Source organism: Pelodiscus sinensis, chromosome 4, assembly GCF_052426305.1.
Source record: "Pelodiscus sinensis isolate ZL-2025 chromosome 4, ASM5242630v1, whole genome shotgun sequence".
In the NCBI taxonomy this organism is placed as follows: domain Eukaryota; kingdom Metazoa; phylum Chordata; order Testudines; family Trionychidae; genus Pelodiscus; species Pelodiscus sinensis.
This window is the reverse complement of record NC_143055.1, coordinates 130,862,049-130,874,922: the sequence shown is the minus strand read 5'-3', so window position 1 is coordinate 130,874,922 and position 12,874 is coordinate 130,862,049. Positions and strand designations below refer to the sequence as shown.

Sequence of the window (12,874 nt, the reverse complement as noted above, 5' to 3'; positions counted from 1 at the left end):
TAGGGCCGTGCTCTCACTGTTAGTCCTAAGAGGTCTCTGAGTCAGGTCTGTCTGCTGCTTTATAGCAAAAGCCAGTCCTCGCCTGTTGGGCCCCTTGAACTCTGCCTGAACCAGCATATGCAGTTCTGCACTCCAGTGGAGGCGTTTACCTCAGAACGGCCAGGCTGGGTCAGACCAACGGTCTGTCTAGCCCAGTATCCCATCTTCCGACAGTGGCCAATGCCAGGAGCCCCAGAGGGGGTGGACAGAAGAGGGAACCATCCCATGATCCCTCCCGTCACCCATTCCTGGCTTCTGGCAAACAGAGACAAGGGACACCATTCCTACCTGTCTGAAAACTGGTAGCAATTCCCCCTGCTGATTTCCGTTCCTGGAGGAAGCTGTATCCTTCTGTCACGGAGCTAGACTACAATCCCTAGCTCGCACAGATACCTCTAACCAGAGTTGTTGACTCGAGTCCCATGACTTGAACTCGAGTCCGACTGAAGTTGCCTAGGTGACTCGACTTGAGACTCGACTCGGGGTCATTGTGACTTGAGACTCACCTTGAGACTTGCTAATTTTGTTACATTGACTTGGTGAAAAAATTGTCCGTAAATGCCGATATTGATGTCTTGTACAAAAGTGACTTGACACTTTTTAAATTAAGACTCGACTTGGGACTTGAACTGTAGTGACTTGGGAGTCAGGTGTTTTGAGATGGTGAATAGCATGGGGATAGGCCATGAAGATGCAATGTTTGTTTGGCCTGGTATTACCCTAGGAGACATTGTTTTCAGCTAAGTAGAGACCTAGCAGTGTCCCAGAAACGTTCTTCCGTTTCCCTCTGAGCCGTCATAATTTTAGCATCTCTTTGTTCCGCCATAGCTAGGTCTGTTTCTTCAGGGCCGTGAATTTCTGCCGCGATTCATTCATGGCCCTGTGAGTAGCCTCTGTCCTAAGATTTTAATTCCTTTCCTCCCTTTTCACCTTGGGGTTTCTGACTGACTCTTTGATTCCCCCCGAGAGATCTAGAACATAGTTATGTGGCCATCACTATTGCTTAATGGCCCAGCCACGGTGACTTATTAAATAATATATAATAAATAATTGAACCCAGTCCTGTGTTACTTAGGACTCCGTCGATAACAGCCACCTCTTTTGCACGCTCGAGAATGAGCTGTACCGAGAAGCCCTCCTTATCGGTGTTGAGAAATAACTTTGGCAATCTTTGCCCTACTGGGGTCTTTATGAGAAGTAGAAGCCACCCATTGGTCTTTCCTGATCTGGAGATCTGCTAGCATATGTATATTTCTGTCATGTGAGGTTTGCGGCCATATACCTTTTACTGTGCAGTCAATTTCCCTCCTGTAGATTTTATGGAATCCTTCAGCAACTTAGCTGCTCCTCTATCTCTGACTAATCTTTCCCGTTGCCAGGTATTGTGTCCTATTGATTTGTGTCATTCCACCATGTTCCCATAATGCCTGCTCTATTGAGTCCCTGTTCAGTTGCCAATGCTTCAAGCTCAACTATTTTGGCTTTTAATCCTCTTGCCGCTATCAGGTTGTGGTTTGACAATGTGGCTCCCTTGGAATTTTACCTTTTGTTTTTTGTGTTTGTGGTTTTTGTGGTGTTGGTTGGTTGTTTTAGGATAGGGATATCTGAGAGAAACAGCCAAGGTTTTTGTCCACCTAAATAACACAGACTGGAAGCGTTTTGGAAGGTGCCTGGCAGTGAGGTTGGTTGCCTGTAGCTTAAACCTGGTTTTGTGTCCTCTTGAAAAAGTGCTCTTGTTTTTTGTAGACAATATCACCCAATTTCGGATGAGAAGCCATTTTTCCAAGTGCCCGGAGGAGTACAAGCATTATTGTGTGAAAGGGAAATGTCGCTACGTCACAGCAGAAGAGACCCCATCTTGCATGTAAGTCCAACTTCCAAATCCAGGGGAAAGGACATAAATTGCGCTGGCTTGACACGATGGAAATATTTAGCGATCGGCTCCTAACTAATTTGGTCCATGCAGCCCTCACCTGCTTTCTCTGCCCTGAGGGTTGTTCCGAAGTGTCAGAAGCTTTTTGAACGGGTGACGCAGACGCTCCGACCGAAATGTGAGAATACAAAAATCTTGACTCTGGTTCAAGGTTGGAACCGTTCCCAGGTTGGCTGAAAGCTTCTATGTCAAACAGGGTTTTGGTTTTTCAGTAAAACAGACACACACGGGTGACAGTGAGAAATGGCCTTATGTGAAACTGGAATTGGCATTGAAAATGTAAACAGCAAGCGTGACTGGTTGTCTCTCCCGGGCACTGCGAATACGGGTCAGTCCCAGAGTTAACCAACTTTGAAATAGAGATCAGAAATATTCATAAAGGGCCTGATCTTGCTCGTGTTGCACTGCATGACAAAGCTCTTGTTGCCTTCGTTAGCAGCAGGATCGGGTTCCGAAAGCAGCCTGGCAAAGGGGCAAAACTGCACGCATGAGCAGCCTGAAGGGTTTGATCCGTCCCCTGCTGTTCTAGTTATGCTGCTGTGAAATTCCGATCAAATCGTGGCCGCGTGCCGCTTCCCGGCCTTTTTCCAGTAAAGCCACCATTCCGGTCTCTGCTGGGACGGGCTGCTGACTCAGCTGGGTCTGAATTGGAGTGGTCAAACATGTGGCCGGGTATCTTGTGTGTCTTTTATGTCAATCATGATTTTGTCCTTCATCCAGTGTGAGCGCACAGCGTAATATATTTCTCCACTTGCAGGAATTAGCTGGAGAGAATTATCCAGCTTAGCCAACAAACCTATATTTTTATAGTGTGTTTTTTGCATGTTGAAAATTGGATGGGAATGGGGTGGAAACACTGTACATTGCACTCTTCAAACTGTGCCCTCCTTATTTCATAGCCACTTCCTGCTTGAAAACGTGGCCCATAATGCTCCAGTTCTATTAGTTAGGTCTCCGCGAGACTCATAGACTTTAAGGTCAGAAGGGACCATTATGATCATCTAGTCTGACCCCCTGCACAATGCAGGCCACAGAATCTCACCTACCCCCTCCTAGAATAACCCTCTCACCTATATCTCAGATATTGAAGCCTTCAAATAGTTTGAAGACCCCAAGATGCAGAGAATCCTCCAGCTGTGATCTGTAGCCCCATGCTACAGAGGAAGGTGAAAAACCTCCAGGGCCTCCCACACCCAACTGGTCTTACTTGCTGGTTAAAGTCTCAGTAAATAATCCCGTTATTCAATACTGATCCACAAGAAGCTTGTGACTGTCTCTCTAATCTAGGCTTCCATCTAACACAGAAATAAAAGCAGCCTTCAAAACTGATGTCTTAGGCCAGGCCCACGCTAAAAGGGAAGGTCGAATTTAGATATGTAATTCCAGCTATGCTAATTACATAGCTGGAATCAACATACCTTTTCAAGTTTCCCCGCTGTCCCCACCGTGGGAGGCCGACGGGAGCAAATGCTTCCATTGGCTTCCCTTACTTCTCGCAGAAGTACGGGCTACCCATGGTGGGGCACCCTCTGAGTTTGTTTTAGTGAGTCTTAGTTAGACCTGCTAAATCGAACTCCGGGAGATGGATTGTGGCAGGGTCTCTCGTCCGTGAAATGTAGACATGGCGTTAAGTACTTGTCTGACCCCAGTGCCGCAGAGTGAGTGCTTCATGTTCTCTAGCGCCTATATATTTCTCCATCGTCCGCAGGAGTCTTTGTGGAGCAAGGAAGTGAACCAGTCTTAGTCTGTGGAAAGTGATCGTTAGCCCTGATGATTTTGGGAAGTGGGGGGGGCGGGGCAAAGGTTTTTCCACTGTCCCAACTGAGCTGCCGTTATCCAGGACTTCCTCTCGGAGCAAGATAGCAAATACATGGAGTTAGCCTTCAGGATGTGAGACAACTTTCCAGGGACTCAATGAGACAACTTGTGCTTCAAGCACCTGGCTGAAGGGGGGTCTAAAAAGTGTGCTTCCCTCACTTGTCCGTGTACTCACCGAGGCCAGCTCTTCACTACAGAGCTAGGTTGATGCAAGGCAGCTTACGTTAACCTAACTATGGAAGTGCCTATGCTTCAGTTTTCTTCCCACCGACGCACCCACTGTGCTGCCTTTCGAACTCCCTCTCTATGCTGGGCTCAGAGACCAGGTCCGCACTGTCTGCGTGGACGCAGCGTTGTTTGTGTCGACTGTTACTGGCATTCAGGAGTCCTCCCTTGCTGGCAGTACAGCGATGCAAATACTCCTGGTGCGGATGTTTGTTGCTGACACAGGAACAAAATGCCCCTGCACAAGCGATGTAGTTATAGTGACAGCGGAGTTAATGGCATGGTGGAGATGTGGCTTCATACACTGGCAACAGGCTGCCCCATGAATGATTGAGGGTAGGAGCAAAGATCGCTGTTCTTCCTGCTCTTTGCCCCTCTCCCTGGTTTGGTCCAGCTGCAAAGGTAGCTGGAGAAGGTGGGATGCAAGGTTGGGTAAACGTTTGCCTCCAGATCATGAATGCAGGTTCGAGGTGTATGGGACCCGCAGCTTTTGGCCTCTGAGCCATTCACACCTTTCTGGCCTGGAATGGCTGTTGGAATGACGGCTGCCTGCTTCACATAGGGGTCTCTCGTGGCTCAGGGAATAAGTGAGCGTCAGATCATGCTCTTTCCCCTAATCCACCCGAACAACGTGCAAAACCTCTGCCGGCGGTTTGTGGCCTGTTTGGGCAACTGTGCATTGATACAGTGTTCGCCATCGGCTCTGCCCTGGGCAGGGTGCAGAAATAGACTCCCTCCCCAGGGGTCAGGCGCGCCTATTGTCTGAGTGTGTCTGACTTTTCACGCTGTTGCTCCTGCAGCCCCGCCAGTACACACGGTGGGAGATGGGCCGCAGGTATTTATACCGCTGGGGTCCTCTCGCCCGGTCGGGGCTCAGGGGAAAGGCAGAGGCGGCTTTGCGTGGCGCCCTGTGATTCCTGGCGGGCCGTGTGGACACCCAGCAGCGTTCCCTGCCTGATGGCTTTCAGTGAGCAAGTGGGGCGGAGGGGGAAGGAAGCAAGCCCCAGGGGAGGCAGGGAGGTGTTTATAGTGCCCCAACATCGCTACCCTGTTGGCTGCAGCGCTGGTTCAAAAGGAAAAAGAAGGGGGCCTACGGTGCTTCAGCGACTCTGGTCCTAACCCTTTTGTAGACAGGCCCTTTCATACCCACTTGCCGCGGATGGCCGCTGTGCGGAGGGTGCGTTGCAATTGATGGAGGGATGTGTGGCTGGAGACTGTGTGGCCTAGTGGCTAGGTCAAGTGGAAAAAGAGTAGGCAAGTGGAAAAAGAGTGTCGGGGGGGTGTACCTCTGTTTCCTGTGCTCCTGGCCCAGGACTGTGCTCAGTCCTTAAGGCTGGGGTGTGGCCCCAAGAGCCCCCGATTCCCATTAATTGGTGCTCGGTAGGATCCCCCTTTTCCTAGAGGCGTGGGGGCTGGCTTGTTGCCAAGCGGACAGGGTCTGGCTCGTGTCCTTGGGCTGCCGAACGGGGCTTCGGCCTCCTCGCTAGCCAGCATCAAACTGAGCCTGGCTCCATCCTTTCCTCCTCCCTCCAGGCCTGGCATTGGCCGCAGGGACAGCGGGGCAGGGCTCGCGGGGCCCAGCGCTTTCTTCAACCCCGAGATGCCAGCTCCTCCTTTCGCCGGTCCCTCGCAGGCATTACAGTGGATTGATCCCACAGGGCCTAACGGGCAAAGCAAAGAGACGCGGGATTAAGATTTTAGTCCTGGGCGCCTCCCCCGTCGTGCTGTGCGCATTCTCTCCTGACCTGCCGTGGTTTCATTCGCCCCTTTGACCAGACGCGTGGAACTGGCTTCCCCGGAGCGCTGGGGAGGCGTTTCCTGTGAGTTCCAGTCATGCCGCTTTTTGCTAGCACGTCGTCGGGGCGGCGGGGACGGAGCTTGCAGTGGCCGGCTCACCAGTCAGCTAATGCGATTATCCGGCCATCCAGTTCTGCTGCAAACAAGCTTTTAAAGGCCAAGTGTGATTGATTTTTTTTTTTTTGGCAGTTGTGCCGTTTCACACGGGGGAGGGGGAAGTGACGCCGCCTGTTCCAAGCCCTGTGTAACTCGGCACCCCCCTGCAAACGCTGCAGCTAACCCTGAGACATCCGAGCGCCGGCTGAAATCTGTGCAGGGTTTGGCCTAGGCAGTCTCTTTCCCAGAATGCACTGGCTACCCCGCCGCGCCACCTGCAAAAAGGAGATGCTCTGGGCTGCATCCGATGGATGTTGTGCGAGTGGTCCATGGGCGGGTTTGCTCACTCTCTGCTGTGAGCCACGGCGGCCCCAGGTAATTCCAGGGAGGTCTCCTTGGAGAGCCAACGCCCAAGAAGCTGCAGGAAAAACCAAACCATCGGTCTCCGCTCAGTGGCTCGTGCCCCATATGCTGCTGGGGTCATGCTCAGTGGCTTGGGGGTGGGGTATTAACCTTTTGAGTGGTACCTGCTCCACCAGCGTATGTGAGCAAGCTTGGAACTGCCAGAGGGTCGGCTTGGCATTAACCCCTCCCTGACCCCCCGCAGCAGCCTGGTGGCAGAGTTGCCCCCCAAAGGCTCTTCTGCGCCCCAGGTTTTGCTGCCAAAGATAGTAACAGGCAGCCTGATCCTGGCTCCTAGAGGGCTGGATTGTCACAGCCCTTGCTCGGGGGAGTCAGGACCCATCTCTCGCCCCCTGCTCCGGTTCTGACTGCTGGTGAGTGAGTGGCCCCCCCTTTCCGCCTGCCACCCCCACTTGTGAGCTGGCGGGGGAGGGGGACATGCTGGCTGCCGTAGCTGAGTGGGGGCCCGTCAGCCTGTTCCCCGAAGGGAAGTAACCTGGCGATACCTCAGAGCGAGCCGGGCCATGTTTTGTGCGGAGCTTGGGTCCTCTCCCCCTCACACAGGGCAGCGGGCGGCGCGGCCCATGACGACTGTGTCCCTGTGTGTGTGAAGGACCGGGCCTCCGCTCCACGTCCTCCTAGCGGCATCAAGTCGTCACCTCTCCCGCTTTCCCTCCCTCTTGCAGCTGCGAGAAGGGCTACACCGGCGCCCGATGTGAGCACGTGGACATATTCTACCTGCGAGGCCACGAAGGGCAGGTGGTGGTGGTGTGCCTGATAGTGGCCATGGTGGCGCTCATCGCCCTGGTGATCTGCATATGCACCTGCAGTTAGTAAGTCGGGGCGCGCGCCCGGGGGGGTTGCATCTCTGCCCGCTGGGCTAGTGCGTCTCAACACGTGGGAGGTCTGTTTGGCCCTGAGCCACGGGGGCTCTGGCGGGGAAGGGAAGCATCAGGCATGTTTACATACGCTGCACCCTCTGTGCTCCGGCCTCTCTAACGCAGCTGGGGGAACGGATGCGCTCTGCTGGGGGCTTTCGGTGGGGGCGGTGCCTGGTAGCGGCGAGGTGGGGGGGCACACAGAGTGCCAGATAAACACCCATCCCCCCCTCCCTCCCTCCCTGGCCTGGCAAAATCTTTACTCCGGCAAACCCGGGTTCCCAAGCTTGCCGGATGAAAGAGGCTCCAGGGTGTTACTAACAACCTCACTTCAAGGGATTCTTCTCATTTCATTCAAGCAGGAGACGTCACTTTGACCTCAAACGCATCCCTCTGTAAACTGCGGAGACTAGTTAATGATCTCCTGGGTGGGCTGGAGGGTTCATCGTGTTACGAGGGCTCCCTAGCGCTCCAGTGGGCGGTAAATATTATTTTAAAGGCGTGTCTTTAGGGATGCATCTGATTGGAGCGAGCGAATTCCTGCTCCAAGTTAGCTTGGGTTAATCACTGACTTTTTTTTGTTTTGCTTTGCAAGTCACCGTCGGAAGCGGCGCAGGAGGAGAAAGGAAGAAGAAATGGAAACGCTACAGAAAGATTTGCCTCCCAAACCCGAGGATGTCCTAGAGACAGACATTGCATGAAGGCGAGTTCGCATGGGAAGGGGTGCGGGGGTGTGCTGCAGAGAATTGAGCCCTGCCGGTGTCGGGTTTAAAGTAGGATGTAATCGTATAGTCGGTTAACCGATGTAATAGGGACGTAATAGTATAGTCGGTTAACAATTAACCGATACGCAAAAGCATATAGGTTAATGCTATAGACTACACACATTTCTCCCCTTCCCACTGCCAGTTCATTGTTTAGCAGGGTGGCCAGCAGCCTGGCTCAGTTCTGGCTCACGCCAGGTCTGGGAGCTCAGATCCTTCCTGGACAGGGTATACTGCCACTCCGCACTGCTGCCTCTGATACAGTGACGGGGGCTCCTCAAGAGTGGGGCTGGAGCGCACTGGCTGCCGGCCCCGCCCCCAGGGACTGTAGAATAGTCGAGTAACCAATAAGAATTCACAAGGTTACTCGACTAGTCAGTGAACCGATATTTAACATCCTGTAGTTTAAACTCCCCAGGCAGCAGCTGGGTTAGGAGTGACGCGGTAAAAACAGCCCTCGGGGCGTCTGTCTGTTGGTTTCCCAGCGACTCCGCACCACAGTGGCTCAGTCTAAAACTAAAAAGTAGATGTCTGTAAAGAGCCAGCCCTGCTAGCCAGTGGTTTGCAGAGCACTCCTACACTGGCGTTTATGCTATTGGTGCACATCTGCACAAGCCTCGGTGCACATGACAAAATTGATTCCGCCCAAGGATGGAAAAAATGAGGGAACACAGTGGCTAACCCAAGCGGGGCTGTGAAAATCAAGCAGCGTTCTTTCCAGCTCCTGCACTGCCCCCCGGTGGGCTTGTGCATGCCAGGGGGACCCCACTATAGCTCCCTTCAGAGGGCTGGGGAGGGTGGGCGGGGTCAAAGTTCTGCAGGGGATGAGTCGAACAAGACCCCCGGGAGTCTCCGACAGCTGGGCTGGTTGCGCCTGGGCAGAGGGGAGTGAAAGGAGGGACACATGGTGGTGTAAGAGTGAGGAGATATGGCCACAGGTGCCACCCCGTTTGGTAGAGCAGAGCCACGTGTCTGACACGCCTGCTGCTCGCGGGTTCTAGCCTGGCTTCCCTGGCTGGAATCACAAGGTTGCCCTGCCTGCTTACAACAGGCATCTCCCCTCCAGGATTGGAACGTGGCACGTGCCTGTCGGGCTTTTATAGCTCTGTTGTCTTCTCTCCGGAGGTCAGGAAAGGGGGGAGAATCCTGCCCCCATGCACACACGGGGCTTGCCCCAATGGAAGAGCAGAGAATTCCCTGGCCCTGGGCTCTGGTGTGTAGGTACAGAATGGGGGAGGGGGTGGCCCAAATTTGGTGGATACCTGGGCCAGGGGCTTGAGAGAGCAGACGTCCACTGAAAATCCCTGTGGCAGTTACTGCTGGCGGTTCATTGCAGCCTCTCTGAGGTGGGGGTTTATAAGGATGATGAATGTGTGTTAGCAGTGCCCCGTTGTACTGGGTGCCATGTAAACCATTGGTGAGTGGCTGTTCCTGCTCTCAGGTGTTTGTATTCAGATTGTTACAGGTTGAGATGAGCGAAAAGCTACTTGGTCCCTACAGTGGGAATAGGGCCCTGTGACTCATACCGGGGACGGTCCTTTGCTAGCACGAGCCAGGTTCTGTGTGGGCTTTCCTGGCTTCATCAGTCTTCCCCTTCTCATAGGCCCAAACTCCTCCTCCTCCTCCTGTACCCGGGCACTCGGCGTTGGCTAACGTGGCTCCCCCCGAAGCTTTATCACCAGAGTCTGGCCAGCGCTGATTTGAAAAATCCTGCACGCACAACTCCGCTTCCCCCCTACAGTGTTGGACACCCACTCTTTGAGCTCTGGGTGCATGTTTTACCTTCTGGTGGGCTTCCCTGTGACAGGATCATATGCAATCGGCCGGGGTTTCCCCCAGTCAGTGTAGAATCCAGGTGATACGCTCACCATCCTTCCACACCCCACGCATCAGCTCATTTCAGGTCTCCTCCTTTGGCCCTAAGCAGTTGACCTCTTCCACTCACTTAGACTTGTGGATGTTGGTTTTTAAACTCGGGAGTAGCACAGTGCTAGTAAGCCCTGTCTTCATGCTGCCGTTAAACCCCCGTTCTTGTTTTTAACCTCGACAGGTTACTGAAGGCGCCTGCTGGCAGGTTCCACATGGCACAGGAGCTCAGCTGGAGAGGGACACAGACGGGCTCTGACTAGAATAATAAATGCAGCTGAATGATAACGGGTGGTTTTTTTTTTTTACGTTGTTTATTTGTACTTATGACTTGTGTAAACAAAGGGCAGGAGGTCTTCTCCTAAATCTCTTAGCCTTAAACATTAACTATGCTTGATAAAATGTATTATCAAGGTAATGGATAGGTCGTTAGTAGCAAATTAATGAGCTAGTGTTCTGGTATATGTAGTGAGTATTTTATGTCAGGGTTCCCAATCTGTGTTACTGTTTGGGTCACATGCCGTTGCTTCCCCGGGACCCTGCCTCATTCAGTACTCTGCCTAAGCTGAGTAATAGGGTAATGTAGTGAAGGAGGCTGTGGTCAGCCCCTGCCTCATTTGTTGCAGTGGAAGGGTGTGTAGTAAAAGAGGCAGGGAATTATGGGGAGAGAAGGAATAGGCTCCTGCTGAAGACAATGGGATGTAGACTTGGATTCTAGCGCTTCCTCTGTCACAGAGGTCCTACGTGATGCTGGGAACGTCGGGCAGGAATGACCAGAATTGTGGTCTCAAACAAGGCACCCAGAAAACAAGAACACTTGAGACCAGGTTGGCAGAGGTGCTGAGTGCTCAGATCTGCAGCCAGAGTGAATTGGAGTTGTGCTTTCAGCATTTCAAATGCTGCATGAGGCGAAGTTCTCTGGAAGATCAGGCGGTAGGCTTCCAAAACCGGGCACCCAAAATTGGTGGACGCTTGATGATAATCTTGACCTTAATCTCTTTGCCTCGGATCCCCAGCTGTAAAATTCTAGTCCCCAACCTGAAGCATGGAGGCACTAGACTCAGTTTAACAGCTGTACGAATTTTTTTCCAGTTTGGGCAAAACAAAGTTTTTTCCTAAACTTGTCATCAGAAACAGCTGAACTGTTTTAGCTGAAGGTTTCCAAAATAGAAACCTCCACCCTGGGAAGTCTCAACCAAACAGTCTTACAAAGTTACAAGCAACTGAAAACAGTCGTATAATGGAAAGTGTCAGGCACCCTTCACTAGAGTCAGGCTTGGCAGTGTTAAATTTTTATTTTTTATGATTTTGACTGGCAGTAACATAGTTTATTTTAAAGTCTTTTTTTCTATTTTTATCTATTTAAGTTTTCAGTCGTGGGAAATTATGGCCACACAGTAGGAGGGGCCAGACCAAAAAATATTTAATCAGCAGACACGGAGATTCAAAAAGCTAGTTTTATAACCATTAAACACATTGTGAACATCACATGTCAAAATATACTAAGTAAATATTCTTACATTCAACTCCAGGTTCTTAAGCAGTGTTTTTCTTTCTTTGCCGATCTGTAGAGTTAGATGATCATCAATCGATATATTTTTTTAGGTGTGTGCGTGCGTGCTTGTGTGTGTGCGTGTGTGCGTGTGCGCGCGCACGCAAGGAATTTGGTGATTACCCTCATTACAGGCTAAAATTCTCATCCTTCCAAACTTCAATATAAGCATCGGTATCAAGTCCATTAGGGTATGTCTATACTAGCCCCCTAGCTCAAACTAGGGAGGCTAATGTAGGCATTTGAAGTTGCAAATGAAGCCCGGGATTTAAATATCCCGGGCTTTATTTGCATCTTCCCATCCGGGCGCCATTTTTAAATCTGCTTAGTCTGAACTAACTGCCCGTGGCTACACGCGGCAGTCAAACGTTAACTCGAATTAAGTCCTTAGTTTGAGTTAACGTTTGGTTGCTGCGTGTAGCCGCGGGCAGTTAGTTCGGACTATGGGGATTTAAAAATGGCGCCCCGATGGGAAGATGCAAATAAAGCCCAGGATATTTAAATCCTGGGCTTCATTTGCAACTTCGAATGCCTACATTAGCCACCCTAGAGAGAAACTGCGGAGCTACAATTCATTTGCAAATTTGATACTATCATTTTAGGATTAAACAAAGACTGTGAATAGCTAGCCAACTACAAAAGCAGTGGACCTCACCCTCCTTGACTGAACTGACCTCTTTATCTCTAACCTTACTCTTGATTGGAACTCTTTTCTTATGCCTGTATATTTATACCTGTCTCTGGAATTTTCACTACACGCAGCTGATGAAGTGGGTCTTTGTCCACGAAAGCTTATGCCCCAATAAATCTGATTGGCTATGTCTAGACTGGCATGATTTTCCGGAAATGCTTTTAACAGAAAAGTTTTCCGTTAAAAGCATTTTCAGAAAAGTGTCTAGATTGGCACGGATACTTTTCCGCAAAAGCACTTTTTGTAGAAAAGCGTCCGTGCCAATCTAGACGCGCTTTTCTGCAAAAAAGCCCCGATCGCCATTTTTGCCCGAACGGGAGCAGCATAGTATTTCCGCAAAAAGCACTGATTTCTTACAGTAGGAAGTCAGTGCTTTTGCGGAAATTCAAGCGGCCAGTGTAGACAGCTGGCAAGTTTCCGGAAAAGCGACCGATTTTCCGGAAAAATTGGCCAGTCTAGACACAGCGATTGTGTATAAGGTGCCACAGGACTTCTCATTGTATAAACACGAATAGGACACTTGCATTTTTGACATGTCAGTGGTTGGCTGCATCATGAGTAACACACAGCGATATTGCCTACAATAGCCAAAATAATGCAGTTGATTGGTGCCCTTGCAGAAGAGAACCCGGCGATTGGACAGTGGTCTGTTGCATCTCAGGAAACACGCAGGTGAAGAAAATGCGTTCAAAGCACAGGGGTGTGGATGTGGTGGAAGAGCTGTCTGCTGTAGCTGTGTTCACACTGGCTTCGAGACGGGCTTACTCTGCAGTGCATGAGAGCCCAGCCTTTCCATAAACACACAGGGCTGGT

At 51.2% G+C, this 12,874-nt stretch overlaps 1 protein-coding gene across 3 annotated transcripts in view; it reads left to right on the top strand.

The window, feature by feature from the left end:
* The window catches only part of BTC (betacellulin), a 37,037-nt gene extending 25,688 nt beyond the window's left edge, over positions 1-11,349 (top strand). For all 3 annotated transcript variants that reach the window (XM_075929367.2, XM_075929366.2, XM_075929365.2), the window contains exons 3-6: positions 1,786-1,903; positions 6,997-7,143; positions 7,784-7,891; positions 10,003-11,349. In XM_075929367.2, coding sequence (XP_075785482.1) covers positions 1,786-1,903; positions 6,997-7,143; positions 7,784-7,889 — 371 coding nt within the window. In that variant the 3' untranslated portion in view covers positions 7,890-7,891; positions 10,003-11,349. The remainder of the gene's footprint in view (positions 1-1,785; positions 1,904-6,996; positions 7,144-7,783; positions 7,892-10,002) is intronic.
* Positions 11,350-12,874: the final 1,525 nt, after the last annotated feature.